The sequence below is a fragment of the Cavia porcellus genome, unplaced genomic scaffold, assembly GCF_034190915.1.
Source record: "Cavia porcellus strain 051 isolate PalLab524CR breed Dunkin Hartley unplaced genomic scaffold, mCavPor4.1 scaffold_8, whole genome shotgun sequence".
NCBI classification, from domain to species: Eukaryota; Metazoa; Chordata; class Mammalia; order Rodentia; family Caviidae; genus Cavia; species Cavia porcellus.
In genome coordinates, this window is record NW_026947491.1 from 89,704,004 (window position 1) to 89,728,548 (window position 24,545).

The 24,545-nt window shown below is 45.4% G+C and overlaps 1 protein-coding gene across 5 annotated transcripts in view; it reads left to right on the forward strand.

The window, feature by feature from the left end:
• Window positions 1–24,545, forward strand: part of Ano4 (anoctamin 4) — a 354,709-nt gene that overhangs the window by 265,131 nt on the left and 65,033 nt on the right. For all 5 annotated transcript variants that reach the window (XM_063255442.1, XM_063255443.1, XM_005006337.4 and 2 more), the window contains 2 exons: window positions 13,257–13,363; window positions 23,744–23,799. In XM_063255442.1, coding sequence (XP_063111512.1) covers window positions 13,257–13,363; window positions 23,744–23,799 — 163 coding nt within the window. The remainder of the gene's footprint in view (window positions 1–13,256; window positions 13,364–23,743; window positions 23,800–24,545) is intronic.

A 24,545-nucleotide genomic window follows, 5' to 3' on the forward strand; every position in this document is an offset into this window, starting at 1 on the left:
TGTCGCTCAGATGCGTCCTCTCCTACCACACAAAAACAGTCCCTCCCACCACAGCCGCCCGGGTTTTCTCCTCCTCCCCTCAACCCCCAGCTCCTCAGCCCCCAGCTCCTCCCTCTCTCCCATCGTGTTAGTGTAAGAACCACAGAGCTTCTCTACCAGGCACAGTGCATCCATCCTTTCTCCACTCTGACCTCCAGGATGCCCATCCTTGGGTTAGGGACTGTACCAGTCACATCAGGCTGGGCTGTGTAACAAGCCTCAGATCCCAAGGGCTTGCTCCAGTCCGGCTCATGTCACATCTTAGCTGTGAATCGGCTGAGGGCTGCCCCTTGTCTTCTTTACTAGGAGATCCGGGGTGAAGGAGTGACCACACCTGGACACAGAGTCCACGGGAGACGGAGAAGTCTGTGCAGACGCTGCACTGGTCACTTCCGCTCATGCTCCGCTGGCCTGAACAAGTCTCACAGTCAGGGACGGTATTGGTGGGGGGGCAGTGATGCAGGTCACACGATGATCCGTAGAAACATAAGAGCCTCACGAGCTAAGCAGCTAATTGGGAATCGTGATCCAATATACCCACATGAATTATTTTTTGGCCTTCTGTGTATTTATGAAATAGGTAACTTGTTCGTGTTTGAGTTCTCCTAGGACTCAGGTGATTGTCTGTCTTACGCTGTTTCACTTTGTCTTAAACCTTTAGCATATTTTTTAGTGAAGGAAATTTCCATGCATGTTAACAAAAACCTATAGAAAAGAGACCTGAGATTGTGGTGTTTCAGAATTCAAATTAGGAGCCATCTTTGGACGGTGGCGACATTTAGATTTGTAGCCAGGGAAAATAGATGGCTACTGATGTGGTGTGTGGCTTCTCGGGAGAGAGAGGAGGCTTCATATTCCTCCTCCTCCTCTTCCTCCTCCTCCTCTCCCTCCTCCCCCCTCCTCTCCTCTCCCTCTTGCCCCCTTCTCCTCGAATAGCTCCCCCCAACCCCTGGGAGCCCATTCTGCAAGAGGGAACCCTGGCAGTTACTCTGACAGAGTACACCAAGAGGGGCTGAGGGGACACAGGCACAAAATCATCACAGTTAGGGCAGCACCTGCTGCCCCAAGGGCTGATGGAGCCAAAGGGAGAAAGTGGTCAGGACACCAGAGCCCAGCTGCCCACTGAGGGGGTCACAGCGCCCAGGTCCCAGAGGAAGAGGCGCCACCTGCTGGCGCCGGTGCTCAGCGGCCAGGCTAACAGTGCATCCAGTTTGGGGAGTGGGTTTTTGGAGGGCACGTTTTGTTTGGTTGTTTTTTCTTTTAAAGCTGGGACCTGGAACCAGTCTGTGAAGTTTAGCACGCACTGTGGGGGCAACGTGACAGGAAGAGGGGGCACAGGAGACAGATCGGGCCCCTTTAACCTCCAGGTCTCCCCTCGGCCTCAGGGAGGACAGCGGGCGCACAGCACGCTCCCTGGTACCCCAGGATTTTCTCATTTGAACTCTAACCCCTTGGCTCGAATCCTCCTCTATTAAAATCAAAGTGTCTCTTGGAAAGGTGGAAATTTTAATATTATTCTTTACAAATAGTTACAATGAAGAAGAGGGAGAAGAGAATTCTCTTAGTTACTTTTCTCTCCTTGAAGGGACAAAATACCCAACACCCCAAAGCTGAATGAGGAAAGGCTTATTGAGCTCACAGTTTGTGGAGGCTTCAGGCCATACTCAGCTGGCTCCAAGGCACAGGGGTAACCATTCGTGGTATAGAACAGGGCACCTTAGCAGCACCTTTCTGCCCCTTTTAAATTCCATCCAGGAGGATTAGGGCAGTGCCGAGCCAATCAGTGGACCGATTTAGTGACCACACACCTGAACCCTGGGATCACACACTCCCGATCCAGCCACCTCTGCAAAAGCCCTGCTGTGACTGCGTGAGGCTTTGGGGGACAGCCAGGCCCAAACCGTAATAGACACAGAGGAGCATTTTGACGATAGCCAGACTAGATAGAAGATACTGTGCGAATGACAGAGGAGAGGAGAAAAAAAAAGCCAAAAGCAGAAAAACAAAAACAGAGGGATTGAGGAAAATGAATTTTACCAACTTCCAAATGGTGCAGACGCTTGGCAGGGTTTCCGGGGCTCCGAGGCTCGCAGTAGCATAAATGAACTTAGGGAAGCAGGCGGATGTTTCCTTCATCAAGGTGCGGACGACTCCGCTCTGGCAGAGAATGCACCACCACACCACGGCCAAGCAGCGAAGCCGGAGCTGCGGGTGAGTCGCTGATGACAAGTTTATCCGGCAGCTGCCTGAGCAGTGCAAGGCAATGCTCCTATGACCCAACTACCAGGGCACCCCGGTCAGCGGAGCTGGGGCCTGGCTCGCTCTAAATGGGACTTTTCTGGTCTGAGGGTTAACTAGGAAGGCGTCTGTGCTTTCCAAACTTATTTTCTAGATTTAAATTTTGGGGTCACTTTCAGACACAGTGAAACTCGTCTCTGATACACTTGAAGATGGCAGTGTCATCGCTGCTAACCGGTTCAGACAGTGCCAAGCGCCTGTCGTGTGGCAGGTGCTGGGACCAGCATAGGTGGTGATGCTTTCCGTCCTGGAGGGTTCGTGGGTCACATGAGCCCGAGTTAGGAGGACGGGCTCTGGAGTCAGGGGGACGGGACCCCGAGGCTGATCCCTGCACCCCTCAAGGCGCCTCTGTGTCGGCTTCACTGCCTCGCCCGGGAACACTCGTGATGCTATCACTAAAACAGCAAGGCCGTGCAGCAGTGCTGGGGAGCAGTGCCCGCTGTCCCTTCCTGTGAGAAACCTCGGTGGCGTCTGATACATAAACTACTGATGATTCCCGCATTTGTGAATTCTGTGTGCATCGAAGACCGTTTTACAGATAAGATTTTTTCTTTGTTCTTCTCTGAAACATTCTGTCTACTTCCTTTCCTTTCTTCCACTTTTCTCTCTTCCTGCCTTCTCCTCTTCCTCCAAAGTTACCCACCGACCATGCACCTCCCGGGTCTCCTCCCTCTGTGTCCACCGAATCCATGCCAACGGTCTCCACCAGCACCTTTCAACCTTGGCCCTAATTCACGTATAGTCTCTTATTAAGCGACTGACTTCTAAAACATACTTATTTATTCAAACCAGTTTTTTGCCAGCTTCTTTCTACAGTGACAGATGGTAATATTTACTTATGCATCATTCCTGTTCATGCTTCCATTCAGAGCAAAATGAGTCATTTTAAAGGTACTTCAAATCCATTCTAATGTATTTTTAAAATTACTCCTAATTTAGAAACGCTTGACTATTGTGATGTCCCATTAGTGCTGGGATTAAAGCAAAGGACCAGCAGTCATATGACATCGGGCTGCTTGACAGGTGGGGGAATTAGACTCCCCAGTGTGACGGCCACACCTTTCCTCAGCCTGCGCAAATACCATATTTCCCCGAAAATGAGACCAAGCCTCATGTTAATTTTTGCTCCAAAAGTTGCACCAGGGCTGGTTTTCAGGGGCTCTTATTTTTTCATGTACAACAATCTACATTTATTCACGTGCAACGAACTACATGTATTCAGCTGCCCATGTGCAGAAACGCATGTGCTCCAGTGCAGTTACCTCATAACTCTCCAGACCCCACTTCCGGCTGCAGTTTCTTGCACCCCCATTTCCTGTAGAACCATCGGCCTGGGTCAAAGCTCTCCCTAACCAGCACCTCTTGTCCGTGTAGCCTGCGCACTCTGCCTGGGCTCCCCGGCCGTCGGTGAGGTCACCCAGGGATTCTTCACCAAGTCACCACCTATTGCAGGCTGAGTGTCACAGCCTTCCCATCAAATCAGTGCAAACTGAAGACTTGTGATTCGGGAGAGGCAGCAAAAATGGTGACAGTTAATGACGGACCAGGCCTGGGATTTAGCTCAGCGGCATAAGCGCCTGCCTGGCAAGTGCATGGTTGTGAGTTTGATCCTCGGTACCAAAAAAAAAAAATAAAAGGAATGATGGGCCTCGCAAAAGCGATGAAAAGTCACAGGCACCAAAATGGAGAAAACATTTCTTTATTCCAGATGAGGGCGCTAAGTATACCGGTTACCACCCCCGGGGGGCAAAATGAGGAAGATTCCTATTAGTCACGCTGTGTCCACATTCCTCCGTGGTGTCTGCACTCGGGTTGGTCACTCACCGATAAGTCTCGGGCCCATCTGTCTACATAGGCATTTACCTCTTGTCTAAAGGCGCCAGCTTGGGTACTTACAAATATTTAACTTGTGTAATTTACATTTCAATTTAAGTGTTAATGCTAATAGTATTATTTAGGTTTAATTATGTTATTTTTTCTAATTCAGTGCAACGGATGTATTGAACAGTCATACTAAATTTGTCCATCTGGCTGATAATTCTAACTGGGGATTATCTGGGGGATGGGGCTTACTTATATTACTAGCATCCTGGAAAATCATGCTAGGGCTTGTTTTCTGGCTGGGTCTTCTTTTCAGAGGAAGGCAGTAAGCAAATATCCTCAGCACTGTAAGTGCAGTGTGCATGCTCTCAAAATGCCTTTGCAGAGGGTTTGGCCACAGCCCTGGTGGTCAAGGAGAGCATTGGAAATGTGCAGATCACCACCAGCAAGAGACTAAGCCAGTAAGCTGCGGTGTTTCAAACAGTGGTCTGCTAAGCAATGAGGGATTTGATTGGACCCTTGGCGTCAACATGGATGAACCCTGGAGCTGAGCAAGCCATGCAGGCTGCAGAAGGAAGGGGAAATCAAAGGTCATGTACGGCTTTAAAAACATATGACGCTGTCTTGGAGGTGATGATTATTTCCTGTGGGGGAGGGAACTGCAGCGGGAACAGGGCACCGGGGAGGCTGATGTCTGGTGAACTGTTACTTTTGAAGTAGTTGAGGGGTACGTAGGTGTTTCTGCTACTGTCAGTGTGTTTTTGTGTGTCAGAAATGCTTCATTGAAAGAATAAAACCTTCCTGAGGTCTGATTGCAAAATAGGTGCTCCGGGGCCTGTCTGAACCATGAAGGTTAGTGACCCTTATAAAAATAGTAGAAATCCCATAAGAAATCAGAAAATTGCCATCTACGTGCAAAGTACACTGTGTGAGGTCATCTCCTGACCCTCAAACGTCCTTCGAGCAGAGGCATCTGCGTCCTCATTTGAAAGATAAGGATCCGGAAGCCTGAGGAAGTTTCTATTCCAAGTTCAGATCCTTAGTGCCTGCAAAACAAAAGCTTTTCCTCCATTTTATTTTTATCCATCCAAGTGTGTGGTGCATAATCACCGTGCTCAGGGTGGGGAGTTGGCGGGTGTGCAGAGCACATCGTAAGCCTTTTGTCTCCCCGTCCCTCCCTTCCTCTCCTGAACGCTCTCGGGCCACTTCCCATTTGCGAAAGGTCTGTCTCACGGTCCCCTGTTATCTGTCTTTCATTTTCCTCTTTAATGTATTCATATTTGGGTTTCCCATACAAGAAAAATCACGTGACAGTTAATCTTGTGGGTCTGGTTTATTGCATTTAACATTACGGCCTCACAGTGCATCCATTTTCCTACTCATTCATACTTTATGCAAAGTCAGGCTCCATTGCAGATAAAAACCAGATTATTTACCCCTTTCATCAGTGGGTACATGCATAGGCTGCTTCCCGGAGTTAGCTATTGTGAGTTGTGGTGCCATGAAATGGGTAAGTGTGTACCACTGGAATATGAGGTCTAACTCCTTAGGGAGGATACCTAGAAAGGAATAGCAAAGGGAATTCCTAGTTTTAGTTTTTTGAAGACTCTCCATACTGATTTCCATGGTGATTGTACTAGTTTACACGCCTACCAACAATGTAGAGGTTTTATTTTGTCTGTAATCAATCAAGTAGGTATTATTATATTCCTTCATGATGTTTTCATCCCAATAAGATATAATCTAGCTGTGTTATTTGATAGAAAAAAACAATCAGGTGCTCAGAAGTTTTAAAATAAGCCAGGTGGGGTAGTGCATGCCTGTAATGGCAGAACTCAGGAGGCTGAGGCAAGAGGATCGCTGTGAGTTGAAGGCCAGCCTGCACTACAGAATGACACCTTGTCTCGAAAGAAAGAAAGAAAGAAAGAAAGAAAGAAAGAAAGAAAGAAAGAAAGAAAGAAAGAAGAAAAGAAAAGAAAGAATTTTTAAAACACTTCAAGCTGGCAAACAAGAAGTCCTTGGGCTTCAAAAGCTAAAAGTAAATTCTGTTGTCTAGACAAAATCCTTTACTCTCTGAATTTTGAGGGTCTTGCTTCTTTAATTTTGTTAGGCAAATTCTCTCAACCAAGTTCACCTCAAAGCTGGACATCAGCTTTAGTATGCACGATGGTAGCGTCCCTGTGCCTGACGTTATACTAACGTGTCTTGTGGCTTAAGAGTCCTGTATTTACTAGCTAGTCGGTACCTGCCCTCTGCGGGGAAATGCTCATCTCCTAGGTCGGATAACTTTTCTTGAATAATTCTTGAGTTATTTTAGGTTATTCGTTCCTTGTTTGTTTCAATTTTTGGAACTTTTCTTTTTTAAGATATTAGACTTTCTGGCATGATCATGTAATACTTACCTTTTTCCTCTTTCTTATTAATCTATATGCTTTCGCCCTTAGAGTTTAACTCACTTTATTTCCCAAGGCTTCTCTTGGGGTTTTGCTGCTCTAATGTTTTAAATTTTCCAAGCATTATGCTTATTCTATAAATGTATTTTGAGCTTTTTTTCAGAGTTGTAGTATCTCGATTCTTACAAATGTTCTATCATTTCCCTGAGCCTAGTTTCCCTGAGAATGTTTCTTGCGTTTGTTCTCTCTGTCTCTCTGTTTACTCTCCTCTTCCCTTCAGTCCCTTCAGACAGGAAGTCAGCTTTGCCCGGCTGTCCATAGCTAAGAGTAGAAAGGGCAGAGCTGAGCCAGTTCTGAGCCACGTGGAGCCCGCTGCTGTGAGTCTCATTGTATGAGGGCTGGCTGTTTTCACTCTGGGGTCCACAATGCCGGGGCCCTTCAGTCTCTCATCTGAGCTGCTGAGATGCCCCAGAGAAGCCCTGCTGGTCTCTCACCTGGAATCCTAAGGCTGCCAATGCTGCAGAGCCTGAGATGCGCCCAGCATCCTGGGAGTCTCAGCTCTTGGCCCTCCAGTTGTTACCGTGATGGCCCCACCCCTAATGCTACCCGTCATCTCAGAACGTATTACCTGCCCAGAATTGCCCAGAATCACCTCTAGTCTTCTGCTGGAGTGTGACCAGGTCTGGGAAGCGACCTTCTTCCTAAGGAGCTTCCAAGCTGTATTCACCTCAGCACCCCCTTTATCCCACTTGTATATGTCACCTATGTCAGGTTCTAAGTTTTATTTGGCTTTTGTAGCATAAATATGATCATTTCTGGGTTTCCCAGAGAGTGGGATGAAGATTCAGGTTTTCTGGATCTTCAAAGTCTCCCTGCTTGGTATATCCAGTACGGCCTTGCCCTTCATTTCTGCTGTATTTTCTCTCTCTCTCTCTCTCTCTCTCTCTCTCTCTCTCTCTCTCTCACACACACACACACACACACACACACTCACTCACTCACTATTATCATGGAATATTGAGAAAGAGGGAAATTAAATGCAAATGTTTAATTTTCTGTCCTTACCTGGGAGGCACAAGAACAAAAGGTTTTGAAATCCACATTTAACTCAGATGGCAGAGATGATACCTCGAAGTACAATTAGAAAGGACTGGCTGAATTCTCCCGGAAGTCTGCAGGGCTTTACATTCCTGCAGCTTATCACCTTAATCCTACAGAGAGGCTTGCAAACCTCTGCCAGCCAGAACTCTGAATACTCTGTATTTGCTCTGATCATCTTCCATCCTCTTGCTCTTAACAAATGAACTAAGATATGAAGTTAGTTTTGCACTGCCATTGCCTAGAGCCCAGAAAACTCTCAAAATAGTCCTTGTCACATAAAAAAATTAATTGGTTCCTTTGTTTCCTACTTAGATTTCTATTAATTTGAGGGCAATTTAATTTGAAGTGACAGTTAACTATATCAACCTTGCTTCTCCTTGTTAAAACAAAGAAATCTCCATTTAAACTCTAATTAAAAAGCTTCCTGAAATGTTGGTTTTGAAGGCACTAACCTTTACTTTTCTTTTGCATTGTGAGTTAATAGTTTCAGCCATCAGAAAAGACAGGCGTATGTGGCATAATTTTTTTATTTTAAAGAGAAAAAAACAGATAAGTCAAGAACAAACAAACCTAGAAAAAACAACAATAAAAGCAAAATGACAACAACAAAAGAAAAAAAAATACCAGCTACATTGGTTTTCAAAACAAGATGATCGGAATTTAGCAATGGTTGTGATAGTGCACATTGTCATCTAAACAGTTGCTCAGGTTACCAGACACAGGAGCAAAGCAAACAGTAAAATGAAGCAAAGCACTGGATTTCAATACCAGGACAGAAGGAAATCCACAGCAGCCACAATGGGCAGCCTCCTCCAAACAGATGCTGCTGTGGTTGATACTGTGTGTCAACTTCAGAAGTTTAGAAGTTTAACTGAGAGACTCAGCAGGGAGCCAGGATCCTGACTTTGTAAGTATCCTCATCCTGTGCAAAGGAAGGCAGTTAAACTTCCAGATTTCTTAAGCTGACACAATGTATCAACAGTCACAGGGGCCGAAGCCCCTTTTACATGGTCTTCTGCTCCTTCTCTCCTTATGGCACCTCTGTTCATCCTGGACAAGCACCTGTGACATCCTGGATACCTGGCACCACAGCCCAGCTCCTCAACTGTGTTGCCCTCTTCCTACATCTAGGTCAGTGATGGCGAAGCTTTCAGAATGCTTCAGTAAGGCAGACCGCCGGCTGCATGCCGTGGGTTCCCCCACATGAGCTCACTCAGTCTCTGTAACAACACAACGGCTTCCTAGGCCCCTGCACAGGTGAAGAGAGGTCAAGCAGCCTGCCGAGTCACTCAGGGAACAGGAGGCAGAGGCAGGATTTGAACTCGGGTGCCTACAGAGGCTGCCTTTTCCTATCCTCATCTGCCACCTCCTCTCACACATCGGAAACTTCCTGTCTCCTGAGAGCCAGGGTGTCAGGAAGGTCAGTCCCAGAGGGGCTCTGCCCGCAGGGCTCTTTTCCTTTCTTTCTCTGAGCCTCTGCTTGGGATGCATTTCAGTATGAGGCTTTAGCTTGACCACCACCCTCACCCTGAAATGCAGCGGATGCTGGAGAGAAGGCAGCAGAGAGCACCAGATCCGAGAGGAGGGAGATGGCTCAACATCGAGCCATCAGATGGCTGATCTTTCTTCAGACTAAGACAGACTCCATGGACCCCAGCTGGGGCACTCATGAGGTGCTGGGACTATCCCTCTGCCTTTCTGGGTCTCAGTTTCCACATCTGCAGAATGGGAACAGCACTGTAACTATTGTTACAGTCCTCTGGGAGGACACACAGTGCCGAGCCTGCTGCCTGGCACTGGAGAAGCGCCCAGAGTTGGCGGTCTGTATTTGGGGCTTCCATTTCATCACATCCGGACTGTCTGCCTGTATCTCTGACTTCTCTGTGCCAGCTTCCTGAAGGCAGAGACCCGCCATGCCGGACCCCGTGCTCCCAGCAGAGCACAGGACAACAGCAAGGCTTCCCAGGGCTCTTCCTACCCCTCCACCTCTTCCAGCCCAGCCGAGCCCTCCCCTCGACACTGCAGGTTCAGGGAGCGGAGCAGCCTCTGCCTCCTGGTCACGAGGAGAGCATAAGGAGCAGTGACAGTTCCCTACTTCACAAGGTGCATGCTTTTCTTACCATTAGTAGTTTTCTTCAAATGAAAACACACACGCGCGCACACACACACATGCACACACCCACAACGTGAGCTAAACAGGTCTGGCAAATGTGCACCCTGAGTCCAAAGTCTCTGGGAGAGAGAGCTGTACGCAGGCTTAGAGACTCAGCTATGCTGGGCACAGAATCACGTGGTATAAATTCTATGTCCAGGTTCATCAAAAGTACATGTTTACAACTCATCCTCTACCCTGCAGTGCCTCTTCTAGGATTCACTCTGCAAACGCACGTATCCATATACAAGTGACACATGTACAAGAATGCTCCCTGTAGCATGGGCTGTCACAGGGGCATAATTTAAATGAGTCATCCGTGGGGGATAAGATAAGCACATTTTGGCACAACTCTGCGGCAGAATATTGTGCAGCTAGAAAGAGATGAAGAAGGTTCGGTAAATAGTAAGTCTCCAAGAGAAGACATGGTCTAAAATGGCCACGTGGCTATTTGCGTCCGAGGAGAATCTGTCTATCAGGAAGCACCCAGAAGTAAATGTGTGCACTACTCCTGGGTAAACAAAGGCAGTAAAGAGAGTTGTTAAAGTTGAACTTTTATGGATAGTTTATGGCATTTTGAGACAGATAAAATAAGTACTCTTAAAGGGATGGAACCTCCAATGCCCTAAAACTTTAAGAGGAAGTCGTGGCTCTGTAAGAAGCATTTGACTTTTCATCGATGGCTCGGGATAGTCACTCGAGAATTAAAGCCACATTATTGGCCTTCATGTACTTAAGAAACCAAACCACGTGGCAGTTTAGGAAACAGCGTCCGAGCAGGAGTGCAGGCCGTTTCTGGCTCCTGGAGAGAAGGAGGTGAAGCCTGCGCCCTGGACCTCAGAATGCAGGCGTGACGGCCGCGGCTCCCCCGTGCACAGTGCGCCGTGGTTATTCCGCACGGATGCTTCCTGTTAGGGGAGATGCAGGGCAAAGGTAGCTTTTTCCCTTGTTTGATTCACAGGTCTCTGGCCACACCGGCAGAGCTGTATGTAGGGTTTCTGTCCCAGGTCACTTGATGCAGATAGACTTGGTGCCCTCTAGGGGTCCTGGGTGGGGAATGAGTGTACACCTCTGCACAATAAAAAGGGCGAGAAGAGGCCACTCCAGCCACCCCGCAGGACATGTGTAGCACTCACAAAATCTTGAGACTTAGCAGGGAGCCAGGGTCCTTACTTTGTAAACATCTTCATCCTGTGCAAGAGGAGGGCACTGAGATTTAGTGAGTCTACACCAGCCCTCACAGCAGGGTGGCCTGTGTACAATAAAAGGGAGGAGAAGAGGCTTTTCCCCCCGTTTTTCTCTGGCTGCTACCTTGAAGGGTTGCCCCGGTGCCCTGCCAGTCTGCCTTGGAGCCCGCTGAGTATGGACTGAAACCTCCACAAACTGCAAGCTAAACCTTTCCTTCCTTCATTTTGGGTGTTGGGTGTTTTGTCCCAGCAATGAGAGAAAAGTAACCAAAATGGCCCCTGATTTTCTCATTGACATAACCGTGCTCATCAGCTTTCCCCTATCATCTGGAATTGTGAGGCAAAATGCTCTTTTTATGTGTTATGTATTTCTTTGTGACATCTCTATTCGGTATTAAAATGTAACAGCCTGTCTCAAGCAAGGTGAATCAGCAGAGAAGGATAAAATAGCAAGAAAAGCCTTCCTTGGTGCAACATCTTGGTTTTCTCCTCTTCCTCTTTGATGCATAAATTGTCCTCCAAAAAACCCGAGAGCAGATGGTGCATAGCACCTGGCCTCCTCTGCTCCACAGCATTTCTGTCCCATCCATCAAATGAAATCACTTTTCTCCGAGAGCTCTGTTCTGTAAGAGATTCCAAGCGAAGTAAGGTGGGGAGGAAAACTCTGCCCCGGGAATCGGCTCGGGTGATGTGGTGTTTGTCTCTGTGTTCTGTGATCTCCCAGCTCAGCTCCCCAGCCCTGTTCCCAAGGAAGCAGTTTTAACTCCCGGCCACTTGGATCCTTGCTCTCTGCATGGGAGCTCCCGGGAACCCAACTTCTGGAAAAAATATGGTACTGGCCTCTGTCCAGAATGAGCTCACAGTCTTGTGTGGGAGAGCAGGCGTGCAAAGGGAGCTTGACTCCACCGTAGCCATCCTGACCATCTTCTCTGTCTCCCCCACATCGAGGACAGGAGCTAAGTGTTACTGTTTTCAGTTTTGGTTTGGTTCAGTTTGACCTGTAATCCCAGGGCCCCTACACTAAGCTAGACCCCCAGCCCTTGTTTTATTTTTTGTTTTTGCTTTGTGACAGGATCTCCACAAGGCATCCAGGCGGGATTCAAACTTGTGACCTTCTTGCCCCAGTCTCCCCGGCACTGGGATCACAGGTGTGAGGCCCCGCTCAGGACAGGGTCTGGAGCTGTTTCCCCTGCAGTGTGAGATCCGTGCTTCACAGGGTCCCCTGTAAACATCTGGTGGAAACCAAATCCATGGCAGTACAGTGCAGAACAGCCGGGACATTGATGTGCTTACAAGGCCAGACATTGCAGAGAAGGCAGCACCGAACTCTGGGGACGGGTGTGCAGCTGGAGGAGGAGGTGATCTTAGCGCTGGGTCTGGGGTGGCAGCTGTCAACATGTCTGTGCCTCATGGGGTATCCAACTTACAGGAGGAGGTCAGGCTTGCTGAGGTGATAGATTTTACCTTTTAGACACTGACAGCCACTTCATCACTAATATTCCACCATGAGTCCCATTTCTGGGAAGAGGACACATGGCCTCCTCAGGCTGCAAGCAATCCTTGGAAGCTGTGTTCCTGGAAAACCTGGTGGTACAGGCCTGGAGCACCGATTGGAAAGCATGTTATGCATGTGTACATGTGTGTATGTGTGTGGGTGCATATGTGTGCTTGTGTGTGTGTGCACTTACATGCCCTTAACAAACTCTGGAGACCAGAAGGAAAACAATCTTAAGTGTGTGCTTTAGGAGAAAGGTCCTGTTCGGGGGGGAAAACATGGGAGAAAACAGGACAGAGAAGGCTTCCAGAGGCGACCTCTCCCCTCTCCCCTCTCCTCTTCAGACCAGCCTAAATACCCAGCTTCTCAATCCACCACCCAAGCCTTTTGCAAATCTTAAAGTCGTGTGGTTGTACATGGGGAGGGAGGAGAAAAGAGGAGATGAAAGCAACATGAATTTTTAGTTGGATTTAAATGACCCAACTAAGAAAAAGCAAGATACAAGACTTACATTTGCTGTTTATTTTTCTTAATTTCACTTGGCTCTAGCGCCTTCCTGATGCTAATGCTTAAGATTCCGAGGCCTGGGGCTACTTAGACTTGTGAGCCGCGTGCTCGGGGGTGGCCACTGGGCTTTCTCGTACTGCCCAGGCATGCCCTCTGCGACCAACTGAAGACGTTGCCCCCCGAGCAGCACCAGGTTATGACAGACGGTACAGCCCTCGCCTCTGACTAACCCGCAGCTTGTGTTTTCAATCTGTGTGTGACAGCTTCATCATACACAACAAGGACACCTTCTTCAACAATGCCACAAGAAGTAGAATCGTGCATCACATCTTACAAAGAATAAAGTATGAAGAAGGGAAAAACAAAATTGGTAAGTAGCCCATTAGTAGCACAAGCTGCCTTCGCCACTGGGGATTCAATTGCTTCTCTTAGTTTTGTTATGTTTCTATCGATGCTGAATTGCTGGTTGTGTGTAAAACCTTTACCCCCTGGACAGGTGATTCCCCAGCGCCACATCTCCGCAGCACCCTTAAACGTCCTCCTTAAACCCATGGCATCTCGTTTCTCTAGGATGTGGGGAGGCTCTAAACTCAGCAAGTATTTATGGAGTCCACACTGTGTGCCAGGCACTGGGCTAGGAGCCAGAGATAAGCACATTTCTCTCCTGGAGCTTATGTACAAGAAGTTTTTTAAAAATGAAGAAATGGTTAGGCTAAGTAACGTGAGGAAGTACGGTGGGCTGTGTTTCAGAGGCAGACAGGGAGAGCTGACGGAGATCGGGCCAGTACTCACTGAGACCCGAGCCAGTGGGAGCCAGAGTCCGGAGGTGAGGGGTTCAGTATCTTGGTTTCTTTTCAATTATTGCTGAAACAAAATACCTGACACCCAAAGTTAAGGAAGGCAAGAATTTTTTTAGCTCCTAGTTTGTGAAGGTTTCAATCCATAATCAGCTGGCTCCAAGACAAGGTGGTGGAAGACAGCAAGAGCAGTGAACCTCTTCTCCTCCCTTACATTGTAAACCGGCTGCCAGGGCGATGCAGCAGGCACACAGTCTCCCTGTCCTCCTCTTGCACAGGCTGAGGGTGTTACACAGTGAGGACCCTGGCCTCCTGCTGAGGCCCTTAGTTACACTTCTAAACTTCTCAAGTGGACACAATGTATCAACCATTGCAGTATTTGAGCCCAAGTGAGATGCAAATAGAGAGATGAATTATCACATGTAGGTTTATTCCCCTCGCAATCAGCTCCCCATAGAGCAGCCTGCACGATTTATATTTTGGGCATTTTTATGAGACTCTATTATATTGCCAAATTTCCTGCCTTGTTAAACAGATTATTATATATTAGGAAGCTTTAGATGGCTTTATGCTCATCTCCATCCCAGCAAAAATTTTATTGATAGTTTTAATAATTACCTATATCAGCTATGGTCCAGTGAGGAGACAAAAACACAAATAATCTGAACAGAGAAAATTGAATTTAAATAATAAACCATGACAGGGCACTGGAGTCCTGGGAGATGAGCTAGCCAAGGGGAGGCAAAATGCTCAAGAACAGAATCACAGATACTAAGATGTCTCCTCTGACAAGCCAAAACATCCTGGGAGGGACAGCTATGGGAGGATGTGTCTTGGAGGCTTGCTGAGCCCGAGCTAGGTGCAGTCCTGGGGAAGCGCCCTGCTGCAGCTAGGAGGCATCCTGGAGGGTGTTGCCCAGAAGCCCCGCTCTGTGAAACTACCCACGAGAGACAGCAGGCAATGTGGCCTTGGGGAGCTGCCTGTGCGGCTGGCCACCAGCACAGCGGAGCAGGGTGCTGGGGAGTGGGTGTGCAGACGCCTCCTGGGAGAAGCGTGTTGGGATCAAGAAGAGAAGCCCGTTCCTCCATCCGTGCTCCTCCAGCGCCCAAAGCCCACAGAGAAGAAGCAGCGTAAAGCCCAGCTCCGTGACTGCAAAGCAGACGGTGAAGGTGCATTTGGAGCTGAGGGGCCATCAGATGGTGGCTGACGCAGAGCCTGAACAGCCTCCTCAGAGAGCGGTCAGGTGAGGTGGCCCAGAAGGGTACAGAAGGGTGTTAGCCATTGGGTCGGAGCCTCAAAGATCTCAGCGAGCAGGACTTCGCAGCAACAAGACAGCCTTTTCTGGTTGGGAGATGTAAATTCCTAGACTCAGATTTGGCAAAACGGCTCCCTAAGTCCCGTGGAGGAAACGCTGCCCAACAGCATGGTGCTAAGAGCGGACCTGGATGCAGGCTCGGCCCGAGCCAGATACGTAATGAAACTGCCAAAAAACACACACACAAAAACCCTACTTTAATCCGGATCTGCATACCTTGAAATACAGTGGCTACCTAGAAACAGAGAGCTTCCCAGTGCACATCAGAACACACCTGGAGCACACATTCAGGGACAGTCACTGCAGGAGGACGCGGTCAAACCGGGACCCATGGAAACTGCTCAACTCCCTGCCCTCGAGGGGCTCCGGCCGAACACGCCACGTGTTGTCTCACCGTAAAGTCCGTTGTGACCATCCACTGGAGGGGACTCTTGCTGCTTCTAAACCCCCGTGATGATATTTGCAATGCTTCCGGGTTAGTGAGTTATATACGACTCTCCTTTGTCTTGAGTAAAGTTCAGTAACACCAGGAAAACCCACCACCTACAGAGAACCACAGGTAACAGCTTACAGGGCAGGGGATGTGACTTAGAGCTAGGGCACCGCCTAGGCACCAGGGCCTCGGTTTAACCCCAGCATCGCACACACAAAACATTGTGTTCTAGCAATTCACACATTACACTGATTCCTTTTTCATGTCAATTTTTATTGACCTGAATGGTTTTAAAACAAATTTGGATTGTGCTATGCATACCTCTCTATCTAATATGTATTTATAAAACCAAAGATGCCATAGAAATATTAGATCAATGGACAGTCTATGTCATCCCTTTTCAGTAATGAGTATATTACCAAGTGAGTGAGCTGAAATTGTCATGGCAGTATCTACTCTATTATTTTGTGCAAACAATGTAAAAAGCAGTGCCTGGACCTGTAATGATACACTCACAAGTGCACCTCACAGTTCATTATGACACACTGATGTGTTGGCAATCTCCTGCTGAAAACAACTCGTCTGGATAACCAGCTCCATCATTGTAAATAAATGGCCTCGGTCAGCCACGCAGCAGCCCTGCCCATGCCGGAGTCTAACAGGACGTCAATAGAGTGCGCTGAGCTAAACTGAAGGCCTTCTAAGGAGGGCGGGTGTGGCCCTGCTGTTCTTACACAGTCAAAGCTGCACAGTGAGACCATGCAGTGATTATTAGACCCACATGTTGCCTCTCAAACGGGGAACTGTTTCTACAGCTAGTGAAGAGCAGGCAGACGATGGCCAGCATCGTGAAAAGACGCCAAGTATCACCGATGGTCTGTCTCAGGAAAAGTTCTCTCCACTGATGAAAGAAAAAAGAGGGTTCTGTTCCAGGTCTTCAGTGCTCTGGAAATGGCAAGGATGAGAGATTGCAGAATAAATTGTCAACCCACAGTCATGTATTCTGCTGGAAAACAGAGGCCAGACCTGCAAATGGTCGGTGGACCTAATGTTTCTTTGTCGTCTCCAGTCTCATGAATACATGTTAGAAAATTCATTGACAGAATTACAGTCTGTCCATGTTATCTGCTGCCTGAAATGTGCTGGAAGTGTCACTTGAAGGAGCTAACATTGATTATAAATAACACCAAGATAGTAACGTTTAGATATGACTCCTGGGAGTATTTTAGGGGACTGTAAATGGCCAATGTAAGTTTTTCAGCTTTACTCTGAATTTAACACAACTGTGAAAAATCAAATCTGATAAGAGCCACTATTAAAACAGAGCAACAAATAGTTCAACAAAGGTCTAGCTAATGTGTGTGTAATACATTTTCACACTGATGTGTATTTTCAACCCTGTGTTCAGAGGTAAAGTTAGTTAAGTGATAGATTTTAGTATTAACTACTTTGTCCTTTGCAAGACTTTGATAAATTTTTATTATTACTATGTGTGTGTGGTGCTGGGCATGAAACCCAGGGCCTCAAGCATGCAAGGCCAGAGCTCTCCCACTGAGCCACATCCCCAGCCCCTGGATTTTAATAAATTGTGATAAACTTACAAAAATCATAATCAGAATCTCTTATTATGTCCCTGTGACTCCTATTTTTCTGATGTCCAGGATATTTGAAAGTTATTGATGAAATATGTGGAATAGTCAACAGAAACTCCCAGAAATCAAAGTTTGTTTTACATAAACATTTACCCTGTCATTCTAAAGGCATTTACTGAGGGTCTCCTGTGTGTTAAACAAAACATAAAACTCTGCTGATATTTGTATTTTGAGCCCCTTTTTTGTACATTCACTGTCAGGGTCAAGCAGCTTCAGCACACTGGTGCCCCTGGGATTTAAATTATCTCAGCACTGATTGCCCTCAGCAGTTAAAAATAGAGACAGACAGTGCATTTGCCGTTTTTCAGTTAAGCTAAATCTCTGGATTCTAGCCAAGATCTGAAGCATGAGAGCACTGCACTTACAGGCCGTGTGAGAGACTGCAATCCAATGGGCCTCTTCTGGGTTTACTGCACAAGTGCCATAATCTTGATCTGAAAGTCATTTTAAAGATCAGCACGTGAAACTTGAATTTTTGGCCAACGTGAAGGAACAGAATTTACCCTCCTGCCTGAAAAAGCGAGAGACAGAGACAGAGATCACATAAAATGTATGAAACAATGATATTGAAGCACTATTAAGAAACCAAAAACGGATCCCTGAGGCAAAAAAACAAAACACCAAAACCCAGTGGCACGAACCTTTAGCTGCCCCAGCGACCACCCTGAATTAGCTTCTAGGCAGTCGCACAAGGAGGGAGAACTCGGGCAGAGCCTGGAGGGTCCTCTGCATGGAGAAGACACTGCTGAGTCCAGGGAGACCGAGGCAGCTCACAGAGCAGAGCTCCAGGAGGTGGACAGCACCAGAGCCAGAACTCTGGAGCTCCGCAGGGCCGCCCACCCCAAGAGTTCAGGGTGTGCTGATCCTGAGGCAGATCGAGAACCATGGTAGAGGTCTCCAGAGACCGAGACAGCAGGTGACTCAGGGACAACGAGAAGGCGATGGCCTTTGTCTTCTTAGCGTGAGGGTCTTGGTTCCTGGCATCAGTAGTTACAAGGAACCGCTTTCCCATCAAACCAACCGAGCCTCATCCCACACATGTAACACAAGCAACACCCCAAAGCATCACGTGTCTGTGTCATGGAACAAAGCTTAAGAATATTATAGGGACAAAATATGTATTGACCAACAAAGGAAAAAACCACGGACCACCAACAAGGTTACCAGGCATACAAGTAAGAAGAAAAATGTCCAGAAGTGGGAGAGAAACCCTCCCAGCGGAACCTACTCGTAACGGACATTATTATCAGAAAAAAAGAACACGAAAGCAGTTCATATTTTTACAAGCAATGACTACAAGTATTCTTCCAAATTGGAGGAAAACCTTAAACCTACAGAGCTAATGAATTCAATAAACAGCAAGTAAGAAATCTAAAGAAGGTAACGTAAGGCATACATAATCAGCTTTTTCAAAATCTGTAATAAAGAGAAAAATCTTCAAAGCAGCAAAAGGAGAAAAACATGCTGCATACAAAGTTGCAAAAATAACTTGGCTGAAATTTCTCACTGGAAAGAATTAAATTAAATGATCATGGAGCTGTGGCTTTAAAGTCAAAGAAAAAGTGTTAACCTTGGACTCTATCCTCAGCAAACATATTTCCTAAAAATGAAGGTGAAAAAAGAGAGATTTTTAGATATATTAAAACTGAAAGAATTTATCACCAGAAGACTTCTACTAAAAGACTTCTTACCATGCTAAAGGTAGTCTTTCTTGTAAAATATGTAATTATTCTTGTTATTTAAATCTCTGTAACATAATGATCACTTGAACCAAAACATCATTATGCAGTGTGAGATTTTTTAACATATGTAAAGATAAAACTTACCCTGACAGCAGAAAGGGGCAGGAAAGGAGAGGAAGGGACCCGAGGGGGGTCCTGCTGCTGGTGACTGTCCGCGTGTCGCACTGTTACCACCTAAGGAAGAGAAAGCTATGAACTGTAAGACAACCACTAAAATAATAAAAATAGAGTTATAAATAGTAAAGCAACAGGCATAAAATGGAATCATAAGATATCATTTGTCCAAAAGCAGATGGGCTAGATGGAAAAGTGTTATTATAGATTTAATGTAGATCTATAAATAATTACATTAACTACAGATGGAATACAGTTCCCAATCCAAAAGTCACAGGGGGGTACATTGAATAAAAAGCGAAACCCAACTTTTACTGCCTCATAAGAAAAATGTACTTTACATATAAGGAGACAAACAGGTTAAAAATGAGAGGGTGGAGAAAAGCACATTAACACTGATCCAAAGGGAGCTTGAGCACCCAAGGTAGAGTTCAGGGCAAAGATACACAGTATCGCCTGTGGCAAAGAAAAGCCCTCTGATATCACTAACGAGGTTTAACCCACCAGGGAGACACAAAATCTTAAATTTTATACACTAAACCACATGAAGCCAAAATTAACAGACATATAAGGAGAAAAGGCACAAAATCCAAAATTATAGTTGTAAATTTCAACCTGTTACTCAATAATTGATAGAACTCAGTCAAACTAAGAACTCAGTAGGATCAGAAGGTCTAATTAGCATTATCAATAAACTTGACCTAACTGGCTTCTGGACTCTCGAGATGCTCTTTCCAAGTGCACACGGGACGTTACCCAGATAGACCACATCTGGGGGCAGTGAACAGGCACATAAATGAATCTGAGAGGATTCAGGCTGTACAGAGTGTGGTACTTGACCACAGTGGTATTAAACTCTGAAAATTCTGAAAAAAAAAGGGAAATTATAAAGTGTGTTGAATGGAGTGAAAATAAAAACACAATGTATCAAAAAGTGTGGAATAACTCTAAATAGCGGAGAGAAATATGGCCCATGACATGTCTATATTAAAAAAGGAAGAAATGTCCCAAATGAATGATCTTATCTCTAGCTTAAGAACTTGGAAAAGGAAATGAAACCTGAAGTCACAAATACTAAAAAAAAATAAAATAAAATATAAAGTGCAAAAATAATTAAGAAGCTTTGTGCAATGATACATCATAGCCAAGGAGGCTTATCGGGGTGTGATTATTGCTAACTGAAAACAATAGACACGAATTTCCGAAGCAAATAGCCGGTCCTTTGCGGGGAAAATCATATACCTCACAGGTCTTGTAATGCACGCACCATGGAATGCCTAAGAAGTCACGCCCTGTGCAGTCTCTTCCTTGTGAGTGCCCTTGGGACCTGGGCCTCTGCCTCTCCCCCAACAGAACGCTGCAAAGGTAATTAGACCGCCTGAAGCTGTGATACATAAGGGTGAAGGGTTTTGCAGATGGGCTCAGGTCCTTAATCCGGCTGACTTTGACTTCTTGAACAGAGAGATTACTGCAGGTGGTCTCTGCCTAATTAGTCAAGCCCTTTTAAATGCCCAAGGCGCAGCATGACCAAAGAAGGGGTAGGGGGTGTCAGGTCCCTCTCTGAACAATCAGTATGATTGACCATGTTAGCAAACAGAAGAAGAAAAATGACACGCACATCTCTCTAGACATGGAGAATGGGATTAAAGCCAGCACCCATTCCTGATAGAAACTCAGCAGACTACAAATAGAAATTGTCTTTCTCCATCTCATACAGTACACCTATGAAATGCTTGGCATAGTTAAGACTATACGTAATATATTTTTCTTCTAAGATAATGCACAAAACCTGCATCTATGCTTCTGTATTCATCATTTTACTGATCAGTGAAATAAGACAAGAAAAAGAGTAAGAGCCATCTGTACTACAAAAAGAAGCAAAGCCAATTTTATCATTAGATGACGTGATCATCTATATAGATATTTCAAGGTAATCTACAAAAAGGATACTACGATTAAAAATGAAATCAGCTAGATCACAGGAAACAAGATTCAACTGTATTTTTATGACAGCAACAAACAGTAAACTTAAAAATTTTAAAAACAATACCATTTATAGTAGCAGCAAAAATTATCAAGTACTTAGGGATAAAACTAACAAAAGATATGTAAGAAACATTTTACACTGAAAATTCCAAAACATTGCTGATGAAATTTTAAAAAGCCTGAGTAAACAGAGGGATATACCCCACTAACAAGTGAGAAGAATTAATATTCTTAAGATATCATTTCTTCCCAATTTGATATTTAGATTCAATGCAAAACCATCAAGCCCTCAAAAGACTTCTTGTGTGTGTGTGGAAATTGACAAGCTCATTCAAAAATACTGGGGAAATGAAAGGCCCAGAGTAGTCAAAACAACTGTGAAAAAGAACAGCAGTTAATGGCTGTCTGGGTTACTTTTCTCTTGCTGCTGAGGCAAAATACACAACACCCAAAATTAAGGAAGGAAAGCTTATTTAGCTTATAGTTTATGGAAGCTTCAGTCCATACTCAGCCAGCTCCAAGGCAGGGTGGGCGTGGCACCGAGGCAACCCTTCAAGGCAGCAGCCAGCAAAAGCAGCCAGAGCAAAGGGGTGGGGGGGGGCAGGGCTCTTCTCCTCTTTATTGTACACAGACCACCCTCCTCCAGGGCTGGTGCAGCAATCACAAAATCTCAGTGCTGACATCTGGCACAAGATGAGGATAGTTACAAAGTAAGGACGCTGGCTCCCTGCTGGGTCTCTCAGTTAAACTTTTAAACTTCTCAAGTTGACACAATGTATCATCCATAACAATGGCTAACACTACCTGATTTCAAAGATTATAATAAACAGGCAGTAATCAAGTGTGGTACAGGCTGGGCATGGTGGTATACGCCTGTAATAGCAGCTCACAGTAGGCTGAGGCAGGAGGACTGATGTGAATTTGAGGCTGGCCGGGGCTCCATAGCAAGTTCAGGGCCAGCCTGAACTGTATAGCAAGACTGTATCTCAAAAAGGAAAGAAAGGAGAAAAGAAGGGGGAAAAAAAGAAAAGAAAAGAAGATAGAAGTGTGGTATTAGTGAAATCTCAAATAGATCGGTGGTACAGGATAGATATCCAGAGATGGAGCTACATATGAAAATGTATTTCTTTACTAAGACTGAAAGGGTAGTCCAAAAACTTGACTTTTGAAAAACAATGTGGGGCAATTCATATCCAAAAGCAAAAACATGAGTTCAAATGGACCTGTATAAAAATCAACTCAAATGGATCACAGATTCAAATGTAGAACTTAAAATTACAAAAGTTCTAGGTGAAAACAGGAGAAAATCTTTGTGACCTTAAATTAGTTGAGGAATCCTTAAATATGACCCTAAAAGTACAATTCATAAAAGAAAAATAGTTAAGTTAAATACAAGAAAAATTAAAACTTTGCTGTTCAGGGAAAGGCTTTTAAGAGAATAAAAAGAGAAGCCACACACCCAGAGAAAAAGCTTTCACAGCTCATGTGTAGCACACGGTATTAGAATATATTAAAGATTCTCAAAACTTAATGCTATAAGAATTCTTGATGCGATAAGACTTGAGTGAACAGAGGATTCACAGATGTACCAGTGGCACAGAAATTTTAGTACGTGATTAGTACATGGTTACATGATTACTTAGTACATGTTTAGCACATAGATTTTAGTATTATTATTGATCTGGGAAGTACGAATCAGAACTGTAATTGGGATCACGGCACACCCATTCAAAGGCTGACCATACCAAGCGATGAGCAGTGGACACTGATAATGAAGATGTAAAGCTCTATAACCCTTAAGAAAACAGTTGACAATTTCTCAAAAAGTGAAACACACCTGCCATGCAATCTAGCTATTCTACTCTAGTTGTTTGCTAAAAAATAAGAACAAAATTGAAGCCACACATCCATGCAAAACGTCGTACATAAAGTATCCACAGCTTAATATGTAGGAGCCTTACACTAGAAGCAACCAAAATGTCCCTCATTGGGAAAATCCACGAATGAGTTGTTACACATCTGTGCAACAGACTCCTACTTAGCCGTAAAGAGAAATGAGCTGATGATATTACAACATGAAGGAACCTCAAAATAATTATGCTGAAACAGGTCAGGTGAAAAAAAGTGTTATTTGCAATAGCCAAGATATGGAAGCAACTTAAGTATCTATCAACAAATAAATGGATAGACATTAAAATACATATAGACAATGGAATATCACACAGCCATGGAAAAGAAGAGTTCCTGTAGGGCTACCCCCACCTCTTCCAACCAGACCTCACCTCCTGCAGTGCTTTAAGCTATGACGGCAGCTGCGGGTGAACCCCCTGATGCAGCTGCACCCTGTGAACCAATCACCTTCCAGAAGACCCCTAGATCTAACCCACAGCAGAGGTATTAATGAACTCATCATGGTAATCATGATATCATTATGTGTATGTGTATGTACATCACATCATCACACTGTACGCTGTGAACAGATTCAGTCTTTGACAATTACGTATTTTACAATTTAAAAACCCTGATTTCCCAGCCCTGGGTCCCAGTGTCCTAGCAGGTAGCAAAGCTAAACTCTCACTGCCTCTAAGCAGCTTCAATCACCTTGAAAGCCCAGGTTGTGTTTTGCAGAGAGCGCAGCCCTTCCCTGCTTCCCGAGCTTTGTGAGAACTCGAAGTCAGTACTAACCAGGTCGCGTTTCTGTGTCGCCCCAGGCCTGAACCGCTTGCTCACCAACGGCTCCTATGAAGCTGCTTTCCCCCTGCACGAGGTACTGTGCCTTCTCGTCCCTTCGCCGGCGTCTTCTTATAAGTCCTGCTGTTCAGACAAGCCTCCGTGGACTGTGTTGGGATGGCGTTTGCTCAGAATGAATTTAATTTGTTCAGTGCGTGTTTAGGGAAAATCCGCTTGCATGCTTCGATCCCTCCCTCAGCACAGATTTATTTCTATGTATCCTTTCATATACTCAGAAGAATACTTAAATCACTACCATTTGCAGGAATTCAGAAGAATGCGGTTGGGCGGGTTCTAAGCCATGCAATTAAAAAGGCATTGATGATGGCAGGAAGCAGCAGAGGCTGTCCTTAAAATACACACCCTTGGCAATAACACATTTATTGCTGTTCTTAAAAGAGTGGGACCAACTATTTTAAAAATTACTACTAACCAAAGGGTGATAAAAGGAAATTAACACTGTAGTGACCATAGTAAGAGTTGTAAATGTTGACATTTACTTCTCATCTTTATGATATTTTTTGACTTTCATAAGTGTTAACTGTAATCACCCCAAATTATCTTGATTTTCCCCTATAGATCTTGCATTATTTAACCCAGAACCATACACCTAGGTTTTCAGGAGCGTAATCCTCTTAATTATTGTCATTTTGTGGTAATCAGTCCCGACTCTGTCCAGTCACTCTGGGACACACAGAATATAAAGATAACTGTTCTCTACACAGCACCTGCCCTCCTGGACCTCACGAACTAGCCAGGGCGAAACTGTTCCCCAGTAAACTT